Source organism: Prionailurus viverrinus, chromosome C1 (assembly GCF_022837055.1).
Source record: "Prionailurus viverrinus isolate Anna chromosome C1, UM_Priviv_1.0, whole genome shotgun sequence".
In the NCBI taxonomy this organism is placed as follows: domain Eukaryota; kingdom Metazoa; phylum Chordata; class Mammalia; order Carnivora; family Felidae; genus Prionailurus; species Prionailurus viverrinus.
The window spans coordinates 161,535,889-161,562,851 of record NC_062568.1 but is presented as its reverse complement, the minus strand read 5'-3'; the positions used below and the strand labels follow the sequence as shown (position 1 = coordinate 161,562,851).

The 26,963-nt window shown below is 37.4% G+C and overlaps 1 protein-coding gene across 5 annotated transcripts in view; it reads left to right on the top strand.

The window, feature by feature from the left end:
- UBE2U (ubiquitin conjugating enzyme E2 U) overlaps positions 1 to 25,201 on the top strand; it is a 58,837-nt gene extending 33,636 nt beyond the window's left edge. For 3 of the 5 annotated variants that reach the window (XM_047871301.1, XM_047871300.1, XM_047871303.1), the window contains 3 exons: positions 50 to 131; positions 11,062 to 11,156; positions 24,346 to 25,201. In XM_047871301.1, coding sequence (XP_047727257.1) covers positions 50 to 131; positions 11,062 to 11,156; positions 24,346 to 24,533 — 365 coding nt within the window. In that variant the 3' untranslated portion in view covers positions 24,534 to 25,201. Of the gene's footprint in view, positions 1 to 49; positions 136 to 11,061; positions 11,157 to 24,345 lie in introns of those variants that run through there. The other 2 variants (XR_007154831.1, XM_047871302.1) reach the window with 2 other exon arrangements.
- Positions 25,202 to 26,963: the final 1,762 nt, after the last annotated feature.

Sequence of the window (26,963 nt, the reverse complement as noted above, 5' to 3'; positions counted from 1 at the left end):
AAAGTGAATTATTTTAAACTTTGAACCTTTTTCAAAACTCTAATTTCAGTGCCTGAAGATCCACAGTTTATTGGAGAGTATCATAAATGGAAGAAACTTAAATTAAAACATCCTAGAGAATGGAATCTAAAGTAAGTAATTTGATTATCTTCTTAACTCAAAACATCTATCATTCTACTTTCTACTGTCTAGCTGAACCATCAAAAGAAGTCTTTGGAAGTAATAACGGATGCCCTTTTCTAAACATAAGAACGAGAATAAGAAGCATCTTTTTCCCTTTCCTATGAACCTAGGTGGGAGATATCTTTGCTACTGTTAACCTTTAAAATTTATTTGACCAGCAAAAATGGGTTTATTCGGGAATAGCAGAGAATTGCAATCTAGGACTTGAAATCCAGGTCAAAACCACAGGGCTAGTCCAACAAACAAAGGAAGAGGAACATCATTTTATAGAGAAGGAATAAGTTGAGAGTTGTTTCGAAAGCACGTGTTCAGGATGATGACAGTTTCTCATTGGCTAAGTTGCTGGTGCAGTCAGTTTCTTATAGGAGAGGCAATGTACATCTTTCCCTGTTGGTATCTGTAATTGATGATTCTTTCCTGCTGATGATTCTTCTGTTGGGGTCTATAATGGACAGTTCTTCCTGTAATTGAAATTGGGTAGTAGGGCTCCACCTTCTGGCCCCCCAACTTCACTTTAATGAGGGTTCCCTTTATTAATGTTCACCTATTGACGGCCAAAAATAAAGTTGCACATGTGCCACAGTGAAGGACTCTCATAACACCCTCCGCATTACTTCTCTTACTCCAATTCCCATTATCCTCATTATCATATGACTTAGAAATCAGGAAGAAAAAAAAACAAAAAAACAAAAAGTACATCCTGTTTCTGTGTCACCAGTTAGCTTTTCATCCTTCTCATAGTTCCAAATATCTTTTCATCATCCATGGACTTTTCATTCAAGAACCAAATATATTTCATCTAATGGGGAAGCATCTATAAAATATAAAATTATTATAGTATCTTCAGAAATCATTGACTATTAGACCACCATAGAGAAGAGATCTTAATCTCATCTTTGGTCTCTTGACTCCTAAAGGCAGTTTTGCCTTTTCATCATGCTGGAAAAAGATTGCATCTGAGGTCTGTGGTTTGACTAGGCTATCGTAGTTATTTATTCTGGTGTGCTTATTTCAAAGGACTTGGTGAATGTGCTACACAACACTAAGGGAGTTAAACACTAGGGGAGTTTTGTTTTGTATTTTTTGCATTTACCTCATTTACCTCAGGTTTGGCTTGTTATCAATGTGATTGTTTATTTCTAGAAAGATATACAGGATTAATAAAAATAATGTAAAGTGTTTTGAATTTCAGTAGAAATTGAAGTTCTTAGGTGCGCTTAGGTGGTTCAGTCAGTTAAGAGTCCAACTTCAGCTCAGGTCATGATCTTGTGGTTCATGATTTCGAGCCTTGCTTCAGGCTCTGTGCTGACAGCTCAGAGACTGGAGCCTGCTTCGAACTCTGTGTCTCCCTCTCTCTCTGTCCTTATTTCTCAATCTCTCTCTCTCTTTCTCTCTCTCTCTCTCTCAAAAATAAACATTTAAAAAATTTTTAAAAAGAAATTGAGGTTCTTAAAACATATATATTTTCCTTTTTAACATCATAGTTCAGATTGGGTTTTTCACCTGGATATTCTTTTTTTCAGTTGACTTCTGTGACAGCTTCCCTTCAAGCCAGAATGGAGAAAAGCTGTTGCATTTGATACTTTTCTACCTTCAGAATAAATTATAGGCCATAGAAAAAGTTTTTTTACAGCAGAAATTGAAGCATACAAGCATGGTTTTTTCATGAAGGCATGTTTCAAGTTTCATTTAGAGTTAAAGAAAGCTATTTAGAACATAAGGTTAATTTTGTTTTGACATGACTTCCTTTTTTATTTCCTGTAACAGAACTGCTTTGTTTTATTTGTTTGATCATTGATTCATTATGTAATGCCAGCGTCCCACAGAACCCAAAATTTAGAAGAAGTAGGACTATGTCATTTTCAACTTATCCATCCACTTCTACATATGGCTGAAATAATTGTGAGCTGTTTGAGTGCTAGAACATTTTTCCAAATACATATTTTGAAGTTGTAGTTGAAATTATCATGTGTGTGGTTGACCCTGTCAGAATAAAACTCTCACACCTTATGCCATCTGGTGGTTGATGAGAATATATTTAGATCAAATGATAATTGCTTCTTTTAAATTTTGGAGTTGATTAGTTTAAAAACAACAAAGTTTTTAAAAGATATTACATTTAGCTGAATAATTTTATTGTGGCATAAATATGCCACAAGAGGTTACAAAAACCTAAAGTATGTTGCACCAACTTCTTTTCAAATAATTATTAGAAGTCTCATGTTTAATCAAAATACAATATAATAAAGTGGTCAATTCATAGAGTCTCAAGTAGAAAATGGTTGAGCATCTTTGCAAGTAAGTAATTGGTCTATACATGCATGTAATATAATGTCATTATGCATTTGTCTGCTTTAATATTGAAAATGCTTTCCTTGGCTTGAAATTTCCTATTTTAAAAAAACCAGAAAATGCAAATTAACAACCTTTCATCTGCATAGTATTAAGGAGAAAGACCTATCTTTCCTGCTTCATATCCCTCCTCCTACTGTCCTCCCAACTCCTCATCAATCAAGACTTGATTCTTAAGCCACACCAAGTTCTTTTTTCTCACTATTATTTCGGGACATAAGACCTCTTCACCACTTTGTGCCTTCTGCCTGGGATATGTTTCCCAGCAGGGTCTTTGCTGGTGGTCTAGAGTTAGGCTCTGGTCTGAGTGAAAAGGTGGAATGTGGAATCCTTAAGCACAGGGACCAGGGAGCCAGACTTTCTGCACTTCAATCTTGGCTCTGCCAATTACCATCTCTTTGACTAACTCAGGGCAAGTTATCTGACTTCTTTGTGCCTCAGTTTCCTTATCTGTTAAATGGCAGTAATAACTATACCTACCCCTCAAGGAGATTGTGAGGATTAATACATTAATGCATGCAAGTCTCTTCAAACAGTATCTGGTATGCAGTAAGTACTCGAAAGATTCACTATGATTCAGGCTTTCTCCACTGTGGCCCTAGTTCCAGTTTCAAATGGAACATCTTTCTTTGGAGGTAGCATGGGGGAAAGCATGGGCTTTAGGGTCACACAGATCTTAGAGAAATTCTTACCCACTCTCAGCTTGTTTCCTTAGCTGTTAAATAGAGATAGCATTAGTTACCTTGCAAAGTAGTTTTGCATTTGATCTCTTGAGTGAGATTGTTTATAAATATAATCATATAGTGTTGACACTCAATAAATATTAGTTCCTGAGGAGAGGGGGAGACAAAAACCCACGCCCCTCCCCAACTTTTCACACAATGAAAATAGTCTCTGTCATAAGCAGGTAAAAATGGTAACATTTTCCCAGGTTAGGAAACAGGCAGCGCCACCTATCGTGACCACATTTATTTTAGTTCCATTATACACATGGTTCTTTTCTCTTCTCCACTCTATAATCATCTCTCCTGCCTGACAAAGTCCATCACAAGGATGGCGTGAAGATCCAGCCCAACATCTATTTGTGAAAGGGTCCCTGACTCAGGCTTCCACATCCTCCCACTCTCTCCTTCCATAGCACTCTTCGGGCTGTTTCAGCAACTGCGGTGTAGACATTCATCTGTTTATGGAGAATGACCAGGGCAAGGCCATTATTGTAGCTTTGTTTTCCCTGACCTTAGTACGGGACCTGGCATCTTGCAGGCACTCAGTCGTGTTTGTTGAATGATGCATACTTACCCTTTTTCCCTACTTAATAGTTGAATTAAATGTGAAGGCAGTTAATTTTTAGAAAAATTAAATGTAGATGCTGACTTCTTTTAAGGCTAATTCTAATAGATAATGGTTCTGTTTGGGGAATTCTGAGGGCGTGATGGCAGAAGAGTGATTGAAAATTGGAAATATAAATGAACTGTTATGAACATTTTTTGCAAATTCTTAAGTTTTACACATGTTTTTAGTATTACTAGGAACCCATTGTCGTTATAAGCAGCTCATGAATATTCATGAATTGATCATTTGGTTTGGTCATCCCATCATTTCTAAGGCCTTTTTCTCTCCCCCATTGCCTTGCCTGTCTCTTGACTATTCAAGCAAATGCTTTATTTCTACGAAGACATGGCAAAGAATATGAATCTAGAGGCTAATCAGTAGTTTGTGTTTATTTTCTTTGGAGAAATAGTGAAAGATACAAAATCAGAAAGCAGTGCAAGCTGTTCTTTTGAATATTCTTCCTTACAAAACTGTTTATGTCACACTCTATGGCTGGTGATCACTTATGTGGTAGTGGAAATATCTGTGCCAATAATCTAAGCTTTGTCAGACGGCAAGTTATCTAAACAAAAGTTATCCTTTCTGGAGTCTTGCATTCTTTGTAGCTTTCAAAAAGAATATTGCTCCTGTCTACACATGGGGGGTACAGAGGTAATGGGAACTAAATGGCAAAGCATCTACTGTGTGCCAGGCATTCTTTCTTCTCCTAATGTAATACTGGCCATGCTGTACAGTTGACAGCTGTACCGCTAAGTGTAACTCCACAGTGGTGCCCATCAGCCTCCTTCAAAGCCATAGCAAATCGGGGGCGCCTGGGTGGCTCAGTGGGTTAAGCGTCCGACTTCAGCTCAGGTCATGATCTCACGGTCCGTAGGTTTGAGCCCTGCGTCGGGCTCTGTGCTGATGGCTCAGAGCCTGGAGCCTGCTTCAGATTCTGTGTCTCCCTCTCTCTCTGACCCTCCCCCATTCATGCTCTGTCTCTCTCTGTCTCAAAAATAAATAAACATTAAAAAAAAAGCCATAGCAAATCAACTTGCACTCCAGGGGAAGCCACTTCCTTGTTATATGGACACAGCTTCAAGACAAAATTCCTAGCCTCCCTTTTCACCTGGATTGTCACCCCTAACTTTCTCTACAGAAATTCTGGGAAAGTAGAGGTAGATATTATCTGCAGTTTACTAATCATTGAGAGAAACATGCCCATTAACCAACTGGCCCAAAGTTACTGATAAACATGTATTGTATTTGAAAACTAAATTATTTCTACTTGCCCATTGATATAGGCTTATTAAAAGCTTAAAATTTTCAGGTAATGTGGAAATATTGTCTACCCAATTGCAAGCACAAATCAAGTCTACGTTTTGTGGAAAAAGTTTTTTGGGGTCAATCTCAAATTCTTATTAAACAATATGTGCTCCTTTCTCCTTTGTAAAACTTTCTTATATTTATAAAATATACTATGGATCTAGTTGTACTGTATTTTATTTTATTTTTTATTATTTATTTGTTTATTTTGAGAGAGAGTGTGAGAAAGGGAGGGGCAGAGGGAAAGAGAGAGAGAAAAAGATAGAGAATCTCAAGCAGGCTCCATACCCAACGCAGAGCCTGATGCAGGGCTCAATGTCACTATTTATTGTGAGATCATCATCTGAGCTGAAATCAAGAGTCATATGCCCAACTGACTGAGCCACCCAGACATTACTGTACTGTATTTGAAATTAATGAGTTAATATATATTATTTCTAAGTTCCTGTATCTGAGTCTGTGAGTGTTCTAACTCACAAAAATATGGGATTTTTCTTTAGCATACCATGATTCCCTTTTCTCTAGTTATATAGAAAATATTTATGCAGAATACATTAATTTAATGTACGTTTGTACTATCCTTTCAGGCTTATTGAAGTTAAACATTGTTTTTATAGATTACATAATTCTATATTTAATGCATTTTTAAGGCAGAATGCTGGCTTTGACTCCTCAAAGATTGAACCTTGAGTGCCATCTTGTGGTTAAAGAGAGAATTAGCATTAGAATGGACATTGGAAATGTTCCCTTTAAAAATAAAGACTTGGAAAAAAATATACACAAAGGGAAAAAAAAAACTTTAAAACATTTCTGCCAAGCAACTACTTAGTCTCTGTTTGGATGGTTTTAGAGACAGGGAGCTCAGTACTTCAAGGAGCATTAAAATAGCTTGAATCTCCCTTATTTCTAGCTTAAATCTAACACCTTATGACATTCAACTATTACAGATTTCTTTCATTCATTTAACGGATTTTTATTGAATACTTACTATATGTTTTTACATTTGCCTGCAAAACCATTCGGAAATGAGAAATTATCTCCATTTTAAAAGAGGGGTTAGAGAAAAAGTTTTGTTTGTTTGTTTGTTTTTTAAAGTTCCCTAAGGTTATACACTCTGTAAGTGACAGAGCTAAAATTCCAATCTAGGCCTGCCAGATGCTACAACCTGGGCTTTTATCTATGAGACCGAGCAGCAGCTCAGACCCTGAGAACCCAGGGATGGCTTTGGGTTTGGGTGGAAGGCCCGGTCAAGGGATGATGTTATGGCAGAAATCAAAGTGTCTCCACTTGTCCTTGGAAGCAACACAAATAAGGCCCTTCTTTTTTGTGGAATTATCCTTTGAGTCTCAGAAAATAGCTCTTGTGCCTTTTTCCTACTTCCCCTTAAGTATTCTCTTTTTCAGAGTAAACATACCCAGTCCTTTCAACTGTTTTTTTTAATGAATTTTACATATTTTTATTATTCAGTTTTTTATGGGTTTAATTCATTTAATTAACTTCTGTCTCAGAATGTGCCCCAAAACTTTACCATGATTTCTAGTGGTAGCACAGAATCTAGTGGGGCTTTCTATGTTATAAATACTATGACTTAAAGCTGCTTCCCCCTTCATCTCTCCAAAAAAGGGGGTTTTGATATGAGTCAGAAACACATATTAGGCTTTAAAACAAAGAGAGAGAGAGAGAGAGAGAGAATTGTTCCTTTGGCTCTGCTCCCACGTAGAACAGAGAGGGGTCTCTCTGTGTCCCTCTCCCTCTTTGCCCTCCCCATCAGCATCCTTCCCACCCATCCCCCAACTGTGGCCACAGAAATAAGGTATGTAGATTAGCTTAGGTCTTGGTCTGAGCAGGGGTGAAATTGAGGAGGGCTGTGGTTTCCCAGAGGTATATTAGATTGTGTTCTGTCTGGAAGGAGGAAAAGGAAGGAAGCCAAGAAGTTCCCTTAGAACATGTTACAAAAAATCAGATCCCCAGATGGAAAGATTTATCACTCTTGTCATGTACATAAAGCTACTTTCCAAGAACATGTAGCTGTATTAGTTCCCCCATAAAAGCTGTTCTAGACCCATCAGAAATCTTAAACACAAGCCTTGAATATACAAATTGATTTGTAAGTTACTGAGCTGCATGCTGAAACAACCATATTTAAAGGAATATATAAAATTCATTGCCCAACAAAGTAAATTTTACAACATCCAGAATCCCATACAAAATGACCAGTCAGGAAAATAAGCAGGAAAATATAACCCATAACCAAAATAAAAATCTATCAGTATAAAAGATCCATAAACTATAGAGATGATCGAATTAGTAGGTATGGATTTTAAAGCAGCTGTTATACATCAAGGATCTAAAAAATACCATGATTATAATGAGGAGAAATGGAAGATATACAAAAGGCCAATGGAATATCCACAGATAAAGTAAATTAAAAATGTAAGTATATACTGTTGGGAAAGAACAACAAATTAGATATTGTAGAAGAAATTACCCATGGAGCAACGTAAACTCTTGAAAATAAACATAGAGAAAAAAAGACCGGGAAAAAAAAAAGCCACCTCATTGAGCTGTGTGGCAATATCAAGTGGTATAAGTTACACGTAATTGGTGTCCCAGACAAGAACTGACAGAAAAAAATATGTGAAGAAATAATTATGCCTGAAAATTGTCCAAATCTGATGAAAGCGGTAAGCTTAGCGACCAAGAAACTCAATGAATCCCAAGAAACAGAAATATAAAGAAACCATACCAAGGTACAGTACATCATAATCAAATTGCTGAAGTGATAAAGAGAAAAATCTTCAAAGCAAAGGATAAACACACACACACACACACACACACACACACACACACTGCATGCAGAGGAACCAAAGATAAGAACAAACAATAACTTTATGGCAGAAACTTTACCACTAAAAGATAATTGATGACAATTTTAGAGTTCTTGAAAGAAATTATTGACCTAGAATTTTATACACCTTGAAAATATCTCTCTAAAATGAAGGTAAAATACATTTTTAGACCAACAAATCCAACTACATAGATGAAGTGAAAGACAGGCTCTCTTAAAAAGAAGTGGATAACCTGAATAATTTTGTGTCTAATACAGAAATTGAACTGATAGTTAAAAGCCTTCATACAAAGACAACTCCAAGCCCAATGGCTTCACTGACGAATTTTCCAGACGTTAAAAGAAAACCTAGTATCAATGTGTAAAAAATACAAAATTTTCCTTTTTTAGAAAATATAAAAGAGAACACTTCCCAATACATGTTATAAAGTCAGCATTACCTCTTGACGCAATCCTTATCAAGATACCAGTAGCATTTTTCACAGAACCAGAACAGATAATCCTAAAATTTGTATGGGACCACAAACGACACCAAATAGCCAAAGCAATCTTGAAAAAGAACAAAACTGGAGGTATCTCAATCCCAGATTTCAAGATACACTACTACAAAGCTGTAGTAATCAAAACAGTATGGTATCTGCCCAAAAATTGACATATAGATCAATGGAACAGAATAAAGAGCACAGAAATAAACCCATGATTATATGGCCAATTAATTTACAGCAAAAGAGGCAAGAATATACAATGGGAAAAAGTCTCTCCAACAAATGGTGTTGAGAAAGCTGGACAGCTATGTGCAAAAGAATGAAACTGGACCATTTTCTCACACCATACACAAAAATGAACTCAAAATGGATTAAAGATCTAAATGTGAGACCTGAAACCATAAAAATCCTAGAAGAGAGCACAGACAGTAATTTCTCTGACACTGGTCATAGCAGCATTTTTCTAGGTATGTCTTCTGAGGAAAGGGAAATTAAAAAAAAGAACTATTGGGACTACATCAAAATTAAAAACTTCTGCACAGCAAAGGAAACAATCAACAAAACTAAAAGATAACCTACTGAATAGGAGAAGATATTTGCAAATGATAAATCCGATAAAGGGTTAGTATTCAAAATATACAAAAAATTTATACAGCTCAACACCAAAAAAAAAATCAATTCAAAAATGGACAGAAAACATGAACAGACATTTCTGCAAAGAAGACATCCAAATGACCAACAGACACATGAAAAGATACCCAACATCACTCATCATCAGGGAAATGCAAATCAAAACCACAATGAGAAATCACCTCACACCTGTCAGAATGGCTAAAATAAAAAACACAAGAAACAGCAAGTGTTGGCAAGGATAGGGAGAAAAAGGAACCCTCATGCACTGTTGGTGGGAATGCAAAGTAGTGCAGCCACTGTGGAGGACAGTATAGAAGTTCTTCAAAAAATTAAAAATAGGGGCGCCTGGGTGACTCAGTCAGTTGAGCGTCCAACTTTGGCTCAGGTCACCATCTCCGGTTCTAGCTGCAAGTCTTGCGTCAGGCTCTGTGCTGACAGCTCAGAGCCTGAGGCTGCTTCAGATTCTGTGTCTCCCTCTCTCTCTGCTCCTCCTCTGCTTGTGCTCTGTCTCTTTCTCTCTCAAAAATTAAACATTAAAAAAATTAAAAATAGAAATACCATTATGATCCAGTAATTCCACTACTGGGTATTTTACCCAAAGAATAGGAAAATAGTAATTCAAAAAGATATATACATCCCTGTGTTTATAGCAGCTTTATTTACAGTAGCCAAACTATGAAAACAGCCCAACTGTCTGTCAATTGATGAATGGACAAAGAAGATGTGGTGTGTATGTATGTATATATGTATATGTGTGTGCATGTGTGTATATATATATATGTATATGTATATGTATATATATGTATATGTATATATATGTATATGTATAGTAGAATATTACTCAGCCATAAAAAAGAGTGAAGCCTTGCCATTTCAAATAACATGGATGGATCCAGAGAGTACAGTGGTAAGCAAAAAATGTCAGTCAGAGAAAGACAAATACCATATGATTCTATATGTGGAATTTAAGAAACAAAACAAATAAAATTTTAAAAGGAGACAAACCAAAAAAAAAAAAAAAAACAAAAAAAAAACCAGACTCCTAACTATAGAGAATAACCTGGTGGTTCCCAGAGGGGACGTGGATCAGGGGATGGGTGAAATAGGTGAAGGAGATTAAGAGTACACTTATGATAAGCACTGAATAATGTATAGTATCATTGAATCACTATATTGTATGCCTGAAACTAGTATAACACTATATATTAATTATATTGGAATTTTTGAAAACTTAAGTAAAAAAAACAAACAAAATAGATAGTGTTTATATTACCTCAATAACAAAACCAAAGACACTACCAGGAAGAAAAGAAAAACTCATTACACATAAATACACCTCATGTACATAGATGCAAAAGTTTTAGCTAATCAAATCCCATATATATAATTATAATAATTATAACATAAATGTAATAATATAATAAATAATTATGATAATTATACATGACCACATGGGGTTTATGTCAGAAATGTAACCTTGGATTAATATTTGAAAAATTTGAACAACGTAAAATAGAATAAGAAAGAATCAGATGATCATCTCAATAGGGGAAGAATATTTCAACATCGATTCCTGATTACAAAAATAAAAAAAAAATCAGCCTCCAGAACTATATGAAAATAAATTAGTTATGGAGGCCCTGGGAAACAAATGCACCTTGCCTTACCAGTTGATGCTTTTACTACTTTTACAGTATTAATATTACACCATATTTGTCTGCTTTTCTGCTGTTAGGAAATATACTAGAATAATTTCCGTTCACTAATATAGTAGTGAATGCTCAGAAGGGCACCAGAATCAAACCTCATTGCTCTGCTGGTCTGTCAGATTTGATATGTTTGGCCCTATCTTTCTCAATAGTAACGTACACTACCCGGAATTCATTTGGAAACTTAGATAACTTCTTCTTTTTCTTATTCCAGGTATGCTGCTGCTATGGCTCGGCTTGCCAGAGAAAGCAGAAGGCCTCACAAAGCCAATTATCCAACAAAAAGTGTTCATCTCTGCCCAACTCCAAGTAAACTGATTTCAGCCTATTTGTTTTGCTTTGTTTTTTTTTGTTTGTTTTTTTAAATTTTTTTTTCAACGTTTATTTATTTTGGGGACAGAGACAGAGCATGAACGGGGGAGGGGCAGAGAGAGAGGGAGACACAGAATCGGAAACAGGCTCCAGGCTCCGAGCCATCAGCCCAGAGCCTGACGCGGGGCTCGAACTCACGGACCGCGAGATCGTGACCTGGCTGAAGTCGGACGCTTAACCGACTGCGCCACCCAGGCGCCCCAATTTTTAGAACTAAAATATTAGTCATTACCCCAATACATTTAAATTTTTGTTCAATTCAGATAAGTTTAAATCTGTGAGGCCTAATCTCGTGTTCTCCTTTTAAGGTTATTTAACTCTAAGAAAATAAATTCAGTAAATTACTTACATAAGAATCGGAGCTTTGAAAAAAGCCTGAATTACTTACACTTTTAAGTTTGCCACCCTTTAATAGGTTAATACACTCTTTGAAAATCTAAGGCTAAGTTTCAAAATGTGTAAAAGGACTCGAAACAAGAAAAACACTAAATAAATTGATCTCTGAAGATCATTGTAGATTCAGAGATACATGCAATATGGCTGAAGGGAAAGGAACAATGTTAGTTGAGTTTGGTGATCTTTTTAAAATTAATGCTTTTTAAAGAAACATTTGGGGTAAGTTGAGGATGGGTCTTGAGCAGGAAGAGAGCTGGTAATTTATAATAGAAATCCACTAGTATGGAGGGGAAAGCAAGACATTCGGGGTCAGAGAACTTGGGTTTAGATACCAGGTCTGTGCAATTATGAGAAAGTCACTTAAACTCTGCATTTCAGTTTCTTCATCCTCAGCCAGTACTGAGTCCATAGAAGGTGTTCAGTAAATACTTGTTTCTAATATTCTGCCCTAACACATAGCATTCTTATGACTAAATGACTCCAGGTATGCCAACGTTCTTTGTGAACAGGAAAGTACTAAAAGTATTAGTTATCGCATTTCCCTGATACCTGTCCTTCAAACATAATGACACAGACATTCCAGGGACAGGCAGTACCCTTCAGCTAGTGGTTTTTCAAGAGCCCCGCTTTCCTATCTCGTGACTTTCTTTTCCCTGGGTTGGATTCTACTTCTCCTCCGTCTTGTATCTGTGCACCACTCAGATTTCCTTGTCTAACTCACCAGCCTCAGTCTTCTCTATCCCACTCTGCCTTCTTCCACATTTCAGGGTACCTGCGAGCATTGGTAAGAAACATTGCCTTTTCTATTTTTACTCTGCTTCCCTCATGAACTCCCTGCTCTCTGAAATCTCTATCCTCCCCACATCTCCACATCTGCACCAGTGGAAGAGATCTTTTGGTTCAGTTGATGATTATAGCAGTTCCTGTCCATGCTTTGTCAGACTTCTTTCCACAGTTCACATCTGCTTATGTTTTTTGATTCTAAAATATTTTGTTCCCCACTTCATTCAGGATAAAACTTATACTCTTTGGCATGGCAAAGTCCTTACTTAATGTTCTAATATCTGTCTGCCTTTCCAGTGGCATCTCTTCCCACTCTCCCACTCTTACCCTAAACCCCACACTGACCTAGTGGCTCATGACTATTTTCTACCTCATTTCAAAAAAATTGAGAAGTGTGCTGTGTTTTCTCATATTGCCACTCCAAATACTTTTCTTCCTTTCTAGTACCTACCCGTGCTTTGAGATTCAGCTCAGGTATTACCTTCTCTACGAAACTTTCCCTGTGGGCTATCGCAGCACTTCTGCCATGCCATATCATTCCCCATAACTTTTCTTTCTTTCTTTCTTTCTTTCTTTCTTTCTTTCTTTCTTTAATACAAATTAAAATTGGATTTTAATTAAAGACAATCTAACTTATTACACTAACATATAACATAATAATGGTTCCCGAGTAGAATTTAGTGATTCATCACTTACATATAAAACACTGAGTGCTCATCCCAACAAGTGTCTTCCTTAATGCCTATCACCCATTTAGCCCATCCTCCCCCACCCAATACCCCTTCAGCAATCCTCGGTTTGTTCTCTGTGTTTAAGAGTCTCTTACAGTTGCCTCCCTCTATGTTTTTGTCTTATTTTTCCTTCCCTTCTCCTATGTTCATCAGTTTTGTTTCTTAAATTCTACATATGAGTAAAATCATATATTTGTCTTTCTCCTACTGATTTCACTTAGCACAGTACATTCTAGTTCCATCCACTTTGTTGCAAATGGCAAGATTTCATTCTTTTTGATCACCAAATAGTATTCCATTGTATACACATACCACTTCTTTATCCATTCATCAGTCAATGGACATTTGGGCTCTTTCCATACTATGGCTATTTTTGATAGCACTGCTGTAAACATTAGGTGCATATGCCCCCTTAAAAATCAGCATTTTTGTATCCTTTAGATAAATACCTAGTAGTACAATTGCTAGGTCATAGGGTAGCTCTGTTTTTAATTTTTTGAGGAACCTCCATACTTTTTTCCAGAGTAGCTGCACCAGTTAGCATTTCCACCAGCAGTGCAAAAGCATTCCCCTTTCTCCACATTCTCACCAACATCTGTTGTTGCCTAGTTGTTAATTTTAACAATTCGGACAGGTGTGAGGTGGTATCTCATTGTGATTATGATTTGTATTTCCCTGATGATGAGTGATATTTTGCATCTTTTCATGTGTCTGTTAGCCATCTGGATATCTTCTTTAGAAAAGTATCTGTTCATGTCCTTTGCTCATTTCTTCACCAGATTATTTGTTTTCAGGGTGTTGAGTTTGATAAGTTCTCTATACATTTTGGATACTAACCCTTTATCAGATATGTCACTTGCACATATCTTCTTCCATTCCGTTGGTTGCCTCTTAGTTTTGCTGATTGTTTTCTTCACTGTGCAGAAGCTTTTTATCTTGATGAGGTCTCAATAGTTCATTTTTGTTTTTGTTTCCCTTGCCAACAGAGACATGTCTAGTAAGAAGTTTGACCTCTGTGGCTGAGGTCAAAGAGGTTGTTGCCTGTTTTATCCTCTAGGATTTTAATGGTTTTCTGTCTTAGATTTAGGCCTTTCATCCATTTTGAGTTTATTTTTGTGTATGGTATAAGAAAGTGGTCCAATTTCATTCTTCTGTATGTCACAGTCTAGTTTTCTCAGCACCATTTGCTGAAAACATTCTTTTTTCATTAGATATTCTTTTCTGCTTTGTCAAAGATTTGTTGGTCATGTATTTGTGGGGTCCATTTCTGGGTTCTCTATTCTGTTCCATTGATCTGAGTGTCTGTTTTTGTGCCAGTACCATACAGTCTTGATGATTATAGCTTTGTAATATACCTTGAAGTCAGAATTGTGATGCCTCCAGTTTTGATTTTCTTTTTCAACATTATTTTGGCCATTCGGGGTATTTTCTGGGTCTATACAAATTTTTGGATTCTTTGTACTAGCTCTGTGAAAAATGCTGGTGCTATTTTGGTAGGGATTGCATTGAATGTGTAGATTGCTTTGGGTAGTATAGATATTTTAACAATATATGTTCTTCAAATCCATGACCATGGAAGGTTTTTCCATTTCTCTGTCTTCTTCAATTTCTTTCATAAGCTTTCTATAGTTTTAAGCACACAGATCTTTTACCTCTTAGGTTAGCTTTATTACTAGGTATTTTATGGTTTTCAGTGCAATTGTAAATGGGATTGTTTCCTTGATTTCTCTTTCTGCTGCTTTATTATTGGTGTATAGAAATGCAGTTGATTTCTGTACATTGATTTTATATCCTGCGACTTTGCTGAATTTATGTATCAGTTCTAGCAGTTTTTCGGTGGAGTCTTTCTGATTTTCCACCTAGAGTGTCATGTTGTCCGGTAAGAGTGAAAGTTTGACTTTCTCCGTGTTGATTTGGATGCCTTTTATTTATTTTTTGTTGTCTGATTGCTGAGGCTAGGACTTCCAACAGTATGTTTGTTAAACAACAGCATTAAGAGTGGGCATCCCTGTCTTGTTCCTTGCCTTAGGGGGAAAGCTCTCAGTTTTTCCCCATTGAGGATGATATTCCCTGTGAGTCTTTCATAATGGCCTTTACGATGTTGAGGTATGTTTCTTCTATCTCTACTTTCTTAAGTGTTTTTATCAAGAAAAGATGCTGTATTTTGTCAAATTCTTTTTCTGCATCTATTGAGAAGATCATGTGGTTCTTATCCTTTCTTTTATTAATGTGATGTGTCATGTTGATTGATTTGTGGAATTTGAACCAGCCCTGAATCCCAAAAATAAATCCCTGTTGATTGTGGTGAATGTATTGTTTTGATCAATGTATTGATCGTGGTGAATGTATTTTTAATGTATTGTTGGATTTGATTTGGTGCTATCTTGTTGAGAATTTTTGCATCCATGTTCCTCAGGGAAATTGGTCTATAATTCTCCTTTTTTTAAAAAAATATTTTAATGTTAATTTATTTTTGAGAGAGATAGAGACAGAGTGTGAGTGGGGAAAGGGCAGAGAGAGAGGGAGACAGAAACTGAAGCAGGCTCCAGGCTCTGAGCTGTCAGCACAGAGCCCAACACAGGACTTGAACTCACAAACTATGAGATCATGACCTGAGCTGAGTTGGACACTTAACCAACTGAGCCACCCAGGCTCCCCTGTAATTATCCTTTTTAGTGGAGTCTTTGTCTGGTTTTGGAATCAGTATAATGTTGGCCTCGTAGAATGGATTTGGAAGTTTTCCTTCCATTTATATTTTTTGGAACAGCTTCAAAAGAATAAGTATTAACTCTTCTTTAAATGTTTGGTAAAATTTCCCTGGGAAGCCATCCAGCCCTGGACTCTTGTTTGTTGGGAGATTTTTTATTACTGATTCAATTTTTACTGGTGATGATTTGTTCAAATTTTCTACTTCTTCCTGTTTCAGTTTTGGTAGTTTATATGTTTCTAGGAATTTATCCATTTCCTCTAGATTGCCCAATTTGCTGGCAAATAATTGCTCATAGTATTCTCTTATTGTCGTTTGTATTTCTGGGGTGTTGGTTGTGATCTCTCCTCTTTCATTAATGATTTTATTTGTTTGAGTCCTTTACTTTGAGTCCTTTCCTTTTTCTTTTTGATCAATCTGGCTAGGGGATTATCAATTTTGTTAATTCTTTTAAAGAACCAGAGCTTAGTTTCATTGATGTGTTCTACTGTTTCATTTTTTTAATTTCAATATCATTGATTTCTGCTCTAATCTTTATTGTTGCCCTTCTTTGGCTGATTTGGGGCTTTATTTGCTGTTCTTTTCTTGACTCCTTTAGGTGTAGGGTTAGGTTTTGTATTTGAGATATTTCTTCCTTCTTTAAGAAGGCCTGTATTGCTATATACTTCCTTCTTATGACTACCTTTGCTGCATCCCAAAAGTTTTGGATTGTCGTGTTTTTATTTTCATTGGCTTCCGTGTATTTTTTAATTTCCTCTTTAATTTCTTGATTAACCCATTAATAGGTTGTTCTTTAATCTCCAAGTATTTATTGTCTTTCCAAATTTTTTCCTGTGGTTCATTTTGAGTTTCATAACATTGTGGTCTGAAAATATGCATGGTATGATATCAATCTTTTTGAACTTGTTGAAGGCTGATTTATGTCCCAGTATGTGATCTATTCTGGAGAATGTTCTATGTATATTTGAGAAGAATGTGTATTCTCCTGCTTTAGGATGAAATGTTCTGAATATATCTGCTAAGTCCATCTGGTCCAGTGTGTCATTCAAAAACATTATTTCCTTACTGATTTTCTGCTTAGGTGATCTGTCCATTGCTGTAAGTAGGGTGTTAAAGTCCCCTACTATTATGGTATTATAATCAATGAATTTCTTTATGTTTGTGATTACTTGATTATATATTTGGGTGTTTCAAGTTGGGGGCATAAATATTTACAATTATTAGATCTTGGTGGATAGATCCCTTAATTATGATATAATGCCCTTCTTCATCTCTTGTTACAGTCTTTGTTTTAAAATCTAGTTTGTCTAATATAAGTATGGCTATTCTGTCTTTCTTGATGTCCATTAGTATGATAGATGGTTCTCCATCCCCTTACTTTCAATCTGCAGGTGTCTTTAGGTCTAAAATGGGTCTCTTGTATACAGCATATAGATAGGTCTTTTTTTTTTTCCATTCCGATACCCTGTGTCTTTTGATTGGAGCATTTAGTCCATTTACATTCAGAGTGATTAATGAAAGATATGAATTTAGTGCCATTGTGCTACCTGTAAAGTTGGTGTTTCTGGTGATGTTCTCTGGTCCTTTCTAGTCTTTGTTGCTTTTGGTCTTTTTAGTTTTGTTTTGTCTTTTTTCTCCATTTAGTGGTCACAAACTCCTTTAGTTTTTGTTTGTCTGGGAAACTCTTATCTCTCCTTTTATTCTGAATGACAGCCTAGATGGATAAAGAATTCTTGGCTGCCTATTTTTCCAATTCAGCACATTGAATATATCCTGCCACTCCATTCTGGCCTGCCAAGTTTCTGTGGACAAATCTGCTGCAAACCTGATTTGTCATCCCATGTAGTTTAAGGACTATTTTTCCTTTCCTGCTTTCATGATTCTTTCCTTGTCTGTGTGTTTTGAGAATTTGACTGTGATATGCCTCGGTGATGGTCAGTTTTTATTGAATCTAATGGGAGTTCTCTGTGCTTCTTGGATTTTGATGTCTATGTCCTTTTCCAGATTCGGACACTTTACAACTATTATTTGCTCACATAAACTTTCTGCCCCTTTTCTCTCTCTTCCTCTTGTGGGACAGCTATGGTATGAATGCTATTCCTCTTTAATAAGTTGCTGAGTTCTCTAAGTCCTGTATTGTGATCTTTTGCCTGTGTTTCCCTCTTTTTTTTCTGCTTCATTATTTTCCATTTTATCTTTTATTTCATTGATTTACTGCTCTGCTTTGTCCATCCTTGCTGTCACAGCATCCATTCAAGATTGCATCTCAGTTATAGCATATTTAATTTCAGCATAAGTAGATTTTAGTTCTTTATTCTCAGCAGAAAGGGATTCTCTGGTGTCTTCTATGCTTTTTTCAACTTCAGCTAGTTTTCTTATAATAGTGGCTTTAAATTCTAGTTAGACATCTTATTTATATCTGTGTTGATTAAATCCCTGGATGTCATTTCTTCCTGTTCTTTATTTTGTGGTGAATTCCTCTGTCTTGTCATTTTGGAGGAAGAGAAAACATTAATAAAATAAAAATTAAAATAAAAATTAAAAACACAACAATAAATATTGAATAAAGGAAGATAGATCCTAGGTGTGTTTCAGTCTGCTTGTTGAGAGAAGCTTGATAGAAAAGAGAAAAAAGAGAAAGGAAGAAAAAAAAGTTTAAAATGTTTAAAAATTAAAAAAATTAAATAATAAAATAGAATAAAATAAAATAGAGTAATTTTTTAATTTCCTCTTTCTGTATCCGAGAAAGAGAAAGAAAAAAAGAAAACAACATAAGCAAAAGCCGAAGAAAAGAAAATGAACAAACGAGCAAACAGAATGAAACCCAAATGAAGTTACATCCAATTTCCCCTAGAACTGAAACTTTGCAATGCACTATAGTCTACAGACTAAACAGGTAGAAGAGACTGCCTTCTGGAATATGTCTCTGGAAGGCGCAGGTGGGCAGGACTTGGTGTAACAGCTCTGTTCTCTTGGTGGTGGTGCTTAGCTCACTGGGGTCAATCTATGTATGTGTACTACAGGTGAAAATGGCTTCACCCAGCTCTCTAGTCTCTGGCTCAGGAATTTTGTGCCCTCACAGACCTATGATCAAGCATCCCTCCTTTGTCTCAGGCTTCTGTCCACTCCCCACCCTTACCCTGCTTGTGTCCAAGCTGTCTGCCTGCCAAGTGGTACCTCCCTCTAGAGTTTTATCTCAGATGGGGCTGTGTTTCAAAACCCCACATTTCAGAGACCCCCATGGCTTGGACCCACACTGATTCTCTAGGGGAGGGTCTCGCCAAGTAATGCCCGGGAGCTGGCTTGTCCTAGAAAATGTTTGCACAATCACACAGTGGCAGAGGCTTAGAGTTTATGGTAAATTATAACACACAGCTGGCGCCAGGTTTTGCTGCATTCTGGTGTCTTTGTTCTAGTATCAGTAAACATGGCAGTTCTCCAGGTCCACCAGGACTTTGGGCTCTGGGGAAGCCATATGGCCTCTACCAACTGCACTCCAAGCAGAAGAACCACTTCTCCCTTTGTAGCCCTTGGACCCCTCCGACCACCCTGTCTGCTCCTGGGAATTCGTCCTGCTTCCTCATTGGAGCACCACCAAGCACTGAGCTTTAAAACTTCAGACTTTGCACTCCACTGTTTATAGAATCCTTGTGGTATTGAAACCCTTTCCTTTCTCCCCATCAATGGTTTTGGGGAACAGATTTCTCATCCAGTCCCCTGCATTTTCACTCTTTCTTTCACTCTTTCTCTAGCTACTTGTGGGAGGAGTGCTTTTCTTGCATGATCCAAATGCACTGCACTCTCCTCCTTTCTCTTTTTTTCTTTGTCCTCTCTTCATGACTCTCCCTACTCTTTGCAGTTTCGCAGCCTTTAACTTCCCCAATTCACCTCTCCATACCATGTACCTGCCACATTATCTGGCTTAAATTATGCATATTGTTGCGTTCATCCTCAGATCAATTTCCTGGGTGTTCCAAATGATTTGATGCTGATGAGCTGCATTTCAGGGATGAGACAAGCTTAGGGTCTACTCCGCCATCTTAACTCCCCCTTCCTATTACTTTTTTATTGCTAGGCAACAAATCACCACACACTAAATGGCTTAAAATAGCACATATCTATTGTTTCACAGTTTCTGTGTGTCCAGAGTCCAGGCATGGTATAGCTGGATCCTCTGCTTGGAATCTCATAGCTGTGATCAAGGTGTGAGCTGGACTGCAGAGTCATCTGGAGGCTTGCATGAAGAAGGGCTACTTGCAAGCAAACTAAGATTGTTAATAGAATGCACTTCCTTCTATCCTTATGACTAAGGCCCCAGCTTCTTTCTGGCTGTGTGCTGAAGACCACTTCTAACTCCTAGAGGCTGCCTGCAGTTTATTGCCATGTGGTCTTTTCCAACCTAGCCTACTACCTCACCTCACTAGCCAGCAAGGAGAGTCTTTAGACCAAGTCTGATAGCAAAATGGAGTCTTATGTAATGTAACATAATCAGAGAGTGAGATTCCATCACTTTGTCATATTTTTTTGGTTAGAAGTAATACGTCCCACCCATACTTAAAATTTATGAGTTGACATAAAAATGTGAACACTGGAGTGAGGGGATCATGATAAGACACGTTACAGTTTGTCCTCCACACATGCTATGTCATATAAGTCTCTTTACTGCCAATATCCTTAGAAAATGACCCCCTTTGGAAAGGGGCTGCTTACCCGTCAATCTGCCACAGCACAGCACCTCATCTAGTAGCCATTCAGTGCTCATAAATGAATGAGTGAATGAATACTGCAATGAAGTAGAGTGGTTATGCTTGTAGCAGCTCTGATCCTGGAAGAAAGTAAATAAACCCATGATGAGTGAGAATAGTAAGAAAGGTAAGCTGGAAGAAAAAACACTTTAAGGAATATCTAGAAACTAATTAGATCTCCAGTGCTGGACCTGTCCTCTTTGGAAATGAGGTAGACTGTCTTTTGTGTCTAATCTTACTGCTAAGAAGAGACACTGTATATAAAAGGTTATGGTAAATTAGATTATTGTTCAGAAATACTCTCTATCCTATTCTACCTCCATGGACAAAGTGTACTCCCTTGACCCTTGACTTTAAATTTTGCCATGTGACTTGTTTTGATCACTGGAATATTGGTGAGTGTGGTATGGCCAGTGTTTGGAAAATGTTTGTGCTATTTGGCTCGCTCTTTTTCACTTCTGCCACCATCACAAGAACATGTCTGACTAGCCTTCTGATTACAGAGAAAGATGAAAACCATAGAGCCAAGCTTCCCCAGCCAACCTTCCCAGCTGTCCCCAGCCCAGATAAGCCAGTCTCCAGCTGACCTGCAGATGTGTGATCTAAACAAATGCTTGCTGTTATAGGTCACTGAGATTTTATGGTTGTTTACTATGTAGCAACAGTGAACTTATACAGCATATGAAAGGGAAGCATGACTTGGTTGAAATAAATAATGAACTCTATGATCCTCTTTTGTAGAGGGGGTTAGCATATCATAGTTGGCTAATGAAAAAAATTCATCAGAGATTTAGGAGGTGGGAGGAAAGAAGAGGCCATTTTTCCTGAGAAATCGTCAGTTTCCTCAGACAGCAATTTCATGCAACTTTTTACAAACTCTCACGTTACAAGTATGATGGCTTCACAAATATCTGTGTGAACTCACAATTTTTGTTCCACTTTGGGTGGCTAGATTCATGAAGTCCCTTGTACTTCCCCATGAACTCCTGGTTTTCCCACATCAGGCTAAGGTAGATAGTGACTGTTTTTCCAGTTCTCCAGCTGTTGCCTTCCAGACCTCCCTTCCCACTATGTCTCCCCACACCTGTGTAATCCCTATTTTCTACATGAAACTCCTCATTCTTGTATTATCTATATTGCCTCTGTTTTCCTAACTGAAGCCTAACACCGAAGTAAATGGAGATAAACCGTTTGGCAATAATCAGAGCTTTCCAATCAGAACAAATTTTAATATCTTTACCAACTAAATTATTTTCAGATGTAAAAAATTTATATAAGAAGCAGAGTTTCCAGGATCCATCCCCAGAAATGCATACAAAATATATGGCAATTAGCATTTGTGCTTTAAAAAAAATTTTTTTTAATCTTTACTTACTTTTGAGAGAGATACAGAGACAGCGTGAGCAGGGGAGGGGCAGAGAGACAGGAAGACACAGAATCTGAAGCAGCCCAGACTCTGAGCTGTCAAGTCAGAATCCGACATGGGGCTCGAACTCATGGACCGCGAACTAACAGACCACAAGACATGACCTGAGCCAAAGTTGGATGCTTAACCAACTGAGCCACCCAGGCGCGCCTAGTGTTTGTGCCTTCTTAAGTTATTTTGTTAACATAGTAACAGAGTTTCTACCTTTGTTATTAATTCCAACCAGTAAGTCCAAGTTTTCTTGAAGGGATTTATAATACTTAAGATTTTTTGGAGGAAGGAAGTTGAAAATAATATTTTTTTTCTGTCTCATAAGGAAACATTTTTTATATTTGTTTTACATTATGCTCTGCTATTCTAGCCAGGATTTCTTTTATGCTTCCTAGTAGGCTTTGCTTTTGTTTGTTTGTTTGTTTGGCTGGTTTGTTTGTTTTGGTTTGGGTTTTTGGTGGAGGGTTGGTTTTTAGCTTTTGTTTTTAACATGGCAGGAACTAGGAGGCAAATGGTCAAAGTGATTGGCTCTCAACATTCATTCCTGGCCAACAACTGGTGTCAGTCAATCATGGTAATCCCATTTCCCTTACCAGGGACTAGCTTAGGAGCAGTGTGTGACACAATTCTGCCTGAGAAGATGTATACTGAGGGTTTCAAGAGATGGTTTTCCTACTCTTGAAACTGAGACTCTGGAGAGAAAGACCTCCTTTTATCTCCAAATGTTGCCATGTCTGATGTGAGTACTAGAATGGCTATAGCTCTCTTGCTGTGACTCTGAAGATGAAAACAACACCAAAGATGGGAAAGCAGAGCAGTGGAAAGAACTGGTCCTTAATGATATTGTTGAGTCCCTGGATCATTGAACCCTGCCTGACGTCTGACTTTCTTCTTCTGTGAGATAAGACATTTGCTTATCATTTAAACTGGTTTGAACGGGGCTCTGAATTTTTCGTACCCAAAAACATGCAAATTCAGAATAGCCCAAATATAGGTTAGGAAGAACTAGAGTTAGTCCATCAATAATGTGTTCTTAGAAAATAAAGTAGAAAGTTTTCTCAGGGGAAAGACAGAATTTACATTTAAGTTAATGAAAGCTAGAGATTAATATTAAAACACAAAACTAAAAACTCAATCATTGGAGACCTCAGGATTCTCCCAGAGTAATGGCAGTCGTCTAAATTCATAGCTCCCTACAAATCTTTCTATAAAGCAAAAGACCAAGAGAACAATTTGCTTATAACCTTTGTCCATAGCATAACTAGAATACAATGAATATTACAAGGTTTATTTGATATGTTATTAGGGAAATGAACAGGAGACCAACAGAATTTGTCCTAGATCCCTTACTAGGCATTGAATTTGGTGGCGGCTATGCAGATGGGAGGGAAATGCAATGAGTTTGTAGAGGTAAGCAAAATATAAATAGCACCAACTAGGATTAAACATTCCTAGAAAACAAGTTCCCCATGCTGAGTGGAAATACTGAGAAATATTGATACTATGTCTATATTCTTCCTTTAAAGTGTAATCAGTTTATTTCCCTGTTTACAAGACCTTTACAAAAAAGATGAATCTTCTTTGCTTGATGACATAGGAGGCTTTCCTGGTCTGGCCTCAGCCTAACTTGCCAGCTCCACTGAACTCTCCATGGACTGTAACACAGGAATTTGGGATCTGACAGACCTGGGATCAATTCTCATTAGCTGGGTGTCCTTGAACAAGCTTACTATAGGTCACTCAGTCTCAATTTCCTCATCTGTGAAATAAGGATAGTAATACCTACCTGTCACGAGGGTTGTATCTAAGTTAAATAATATTAGACCTATAGACTTCTTAGCACAGCAGCTGGCACGGTATGAATGCTTATGTGTCGATTCTGATTACTTCCAAACCTGTCAAGTCCTCCTATACTTCTGTGCCTTAGTATGTGCTGTGTCCTCAGTCTAGAGTACTCATACCTTCCTTCTCTGCCCTTCTTTTTTCAGCAAATTGCCTCTCCTCTGTCAAAATCCAAAACTGTTTTCACTTAGCCACAGATTTCACCTCAGCCACACTTAGCTGCTGACGCAGTTATGGACACTGTTTCCCCTACATGTCTACTGGCACTTAGCAGGACTCAGTAAATACATGTTAAATGAATGAACTAACAGAGCATTAAAAGACTGACAAGAATGGAAAGAATGATTTATGACAAATTAATTGAAAAATGTGAAATTTAGAGTTTTAAAAGGTTGCTAACATTCACTCACATGATCTTAGGTGCTATGCTACAAATGCAGGAACGCATTTCTTTTTATTGTGTTCCCTGCCATGTCTCTTAATTTTTTTATATTTCCTCTTATAGTTCAAAATTTTCCTGATGCACAACCTGAAATTGATATCATCATGAAGACCGATAGAACAAAGGAGAGGTGGAAGAGTGTAATTTTACCAGATGATGTTAACACGAATGAGTCATGGGAAGAAGAAGTGGAAGACCTGGTCACCTGGACCAACACTCTTGATATAAATGTTTTAGATGATTCAGCCTGAAGCTCCAGGATTTAAAAAATGAATAGCCTCAACCACAGATCAACTTCATGAAGCAACTTTGGAACATGGATTCCATTTTTTTTCAAGTTGGACTCATGCTCTCACTTCAAGTACAAATTAGAAATATAACTACAAATCAGTGAATATGTTGCTTTGAATTTTTTGAGCTCTACTTCATTGTTTGAACCTAAGTTAACCAAATTAGGGATGTTCATTGTGGCATTTCAATCAATGGTATTATGCCCTCAATTGTTAGGCTTCTGGATGCAAGTTTTTGCAGGCAAGGTATGAATCAGGGAGAGGCTGGGTTAGGAGGAGAGCACAGGAGCTTCAGAAGCGGGATATTAACCAAATAGAGGGATCTTTACAGTTGTCCACATCTGCCTGGTTTAGTGTCTTGTTTCCTCCATATTCAAAGTATGAGATGTCATCCATCCACCAATGTTCCTCTTATGTTTTCTCCCAGAAAACATGCTTTGTTTACTCTTTGACCTTAATCAATCATCCCCTCATATTCTCGTATCTTTTTTTTTCTCCTTATCTTTTTGCTGCATTGCCTCAACCTGCAAATGTGCTCAGATCTCTCCTGTTTTTTTGTTTACCTTTGACCCTGTGTTTCTACTTCCCTCGACACTATTTTATTCAGGGATACCTGACTGGCTCAATTGGTGGAGCATGTAACTCTTGACCCTGGGGCTGTCAGTTTGAGCCTCACACTGGGTGTAGAGATTAAAAATAAAATCTTTAAAAAGAAAACAAAAGCAAACATTGTATTATTCATATTTTCTCAGGTTTATTGATTATAGTCTATCATTTGCCATCTTTATTGCTTTGGTTCACTTCACATTGGCATCTCACTGCACAGTAAAATCTGCTTCTGCTACATTACTTGATGAAAATTCACTAGGATCACCAAAGACTTCCATATTTCTAAAATTCAATAGCTACTGTATCTTACTGGACCTCTAGGCTATATTCTATATTATTGATCACTTCTGTCTCTCTCTTTTTTTAATGTTTATTGCCTCACCTTTGAAGAGGCTTGTTTTGAGGCCTATCCACCTACACACACATCTCTTCCCATAAACACCATAACTCAGTATACATATAAATGTGTATATCTATATCTACATATAGATATAGATAGGTAGATAGATAGATAGATAGATGCCTGACCTTGGGTCTAGTTGTTAATAGGTCTCTCCTTCATTTCTAAAGAAACTGATTTTACTTCCTGTGAAAAAATTAAAATGCTATTATATATACTCTAGTGCCTGGGCACATCCCTGGCTAGCTAGATGTTTTCAAGTCTGCCTGTGATGGTTCAGACTATAAGACCCCAAGTGATTGTAGTGCCTACCACTTTTATTATCCTCCCCAACAGGAACCACAAAATTCTAGCAGCTATCCTAGATTTTCCCCTCCTTTTGTCAACGCCAAAGTACACCCAAGAGCCAATTTAATGATTCCCACCCAACTTGATAACAATTAGAGTTATTTTTACACCCAATGAAAGGTGCCATTATAGATGGACCATCCTATACCTCAGTGAAATTATAGAATGTAGTTGAAAGATGCATTCTGCTGATGGTCACAATGATGGAGGCTGGGCCTCTGACTCTTCTCTGGTGGTTTTCTAGGAGGACAAACATGTAGATTGTCAACAGGTATACAGTAATCACCAAGAAATTAAACTCAAAAGAACCATGGTAGTCAACCAAAAATATTTCCTTGATATCAGCTGTCATATATTGTATTTTATACTTTCTATTTAATCTCTTTCTTTCAGGACAAAGAAGTTACACTTGCTTGTTGCTTTCTTTTCCTGCTACCAGAAAACGTGGGGGTAAAAGTGGGTAATAGGGAAAGGAAGGGTAGGGAACACATCTTTGGAACAGAGACATTAGTTAGTAGAACAGGATAGTTTTTTTTTTAAGTTTATTTATTTATTTTTAGAGAGAAAGTGCAAGTATGCATGAGCAGGGGAAGTGGCACAGAGAGAGAGAATCCCACGCAGGCCCCACGCCATCAGTGCAGAGCCCAACACAGGGCTCGATCCCATGAACTGTGAGATCATGATCTGTGCCAAAACCAAGGGTCAGATGCTCAACTGACTGAGCCACCCAGGCACCCCCAGGATAGTATATTTAATTACCTTCACTATATCTCTGGCCATTCTTTCTGACTCTTCAGTAGGAATCTCCCTTCCATCTCTGGCCCTTGGTAAAAGGTTCCTTTGGGTTCCAGCCCAATGCTCTCCTCTATGCATTTTTCTTGGAAAATGTTGTCACTGTCAAGAGTTTTACCTCCCATGCACATTGTCATTCTCTGAACTTTTTTCTTCCTGCTTAAAAGACATCTTCACTTCAACGTCCCCCATGCATCGGAACCTCAACATGCCCAATTTAAACTCATTTCTCCCCCTCCACC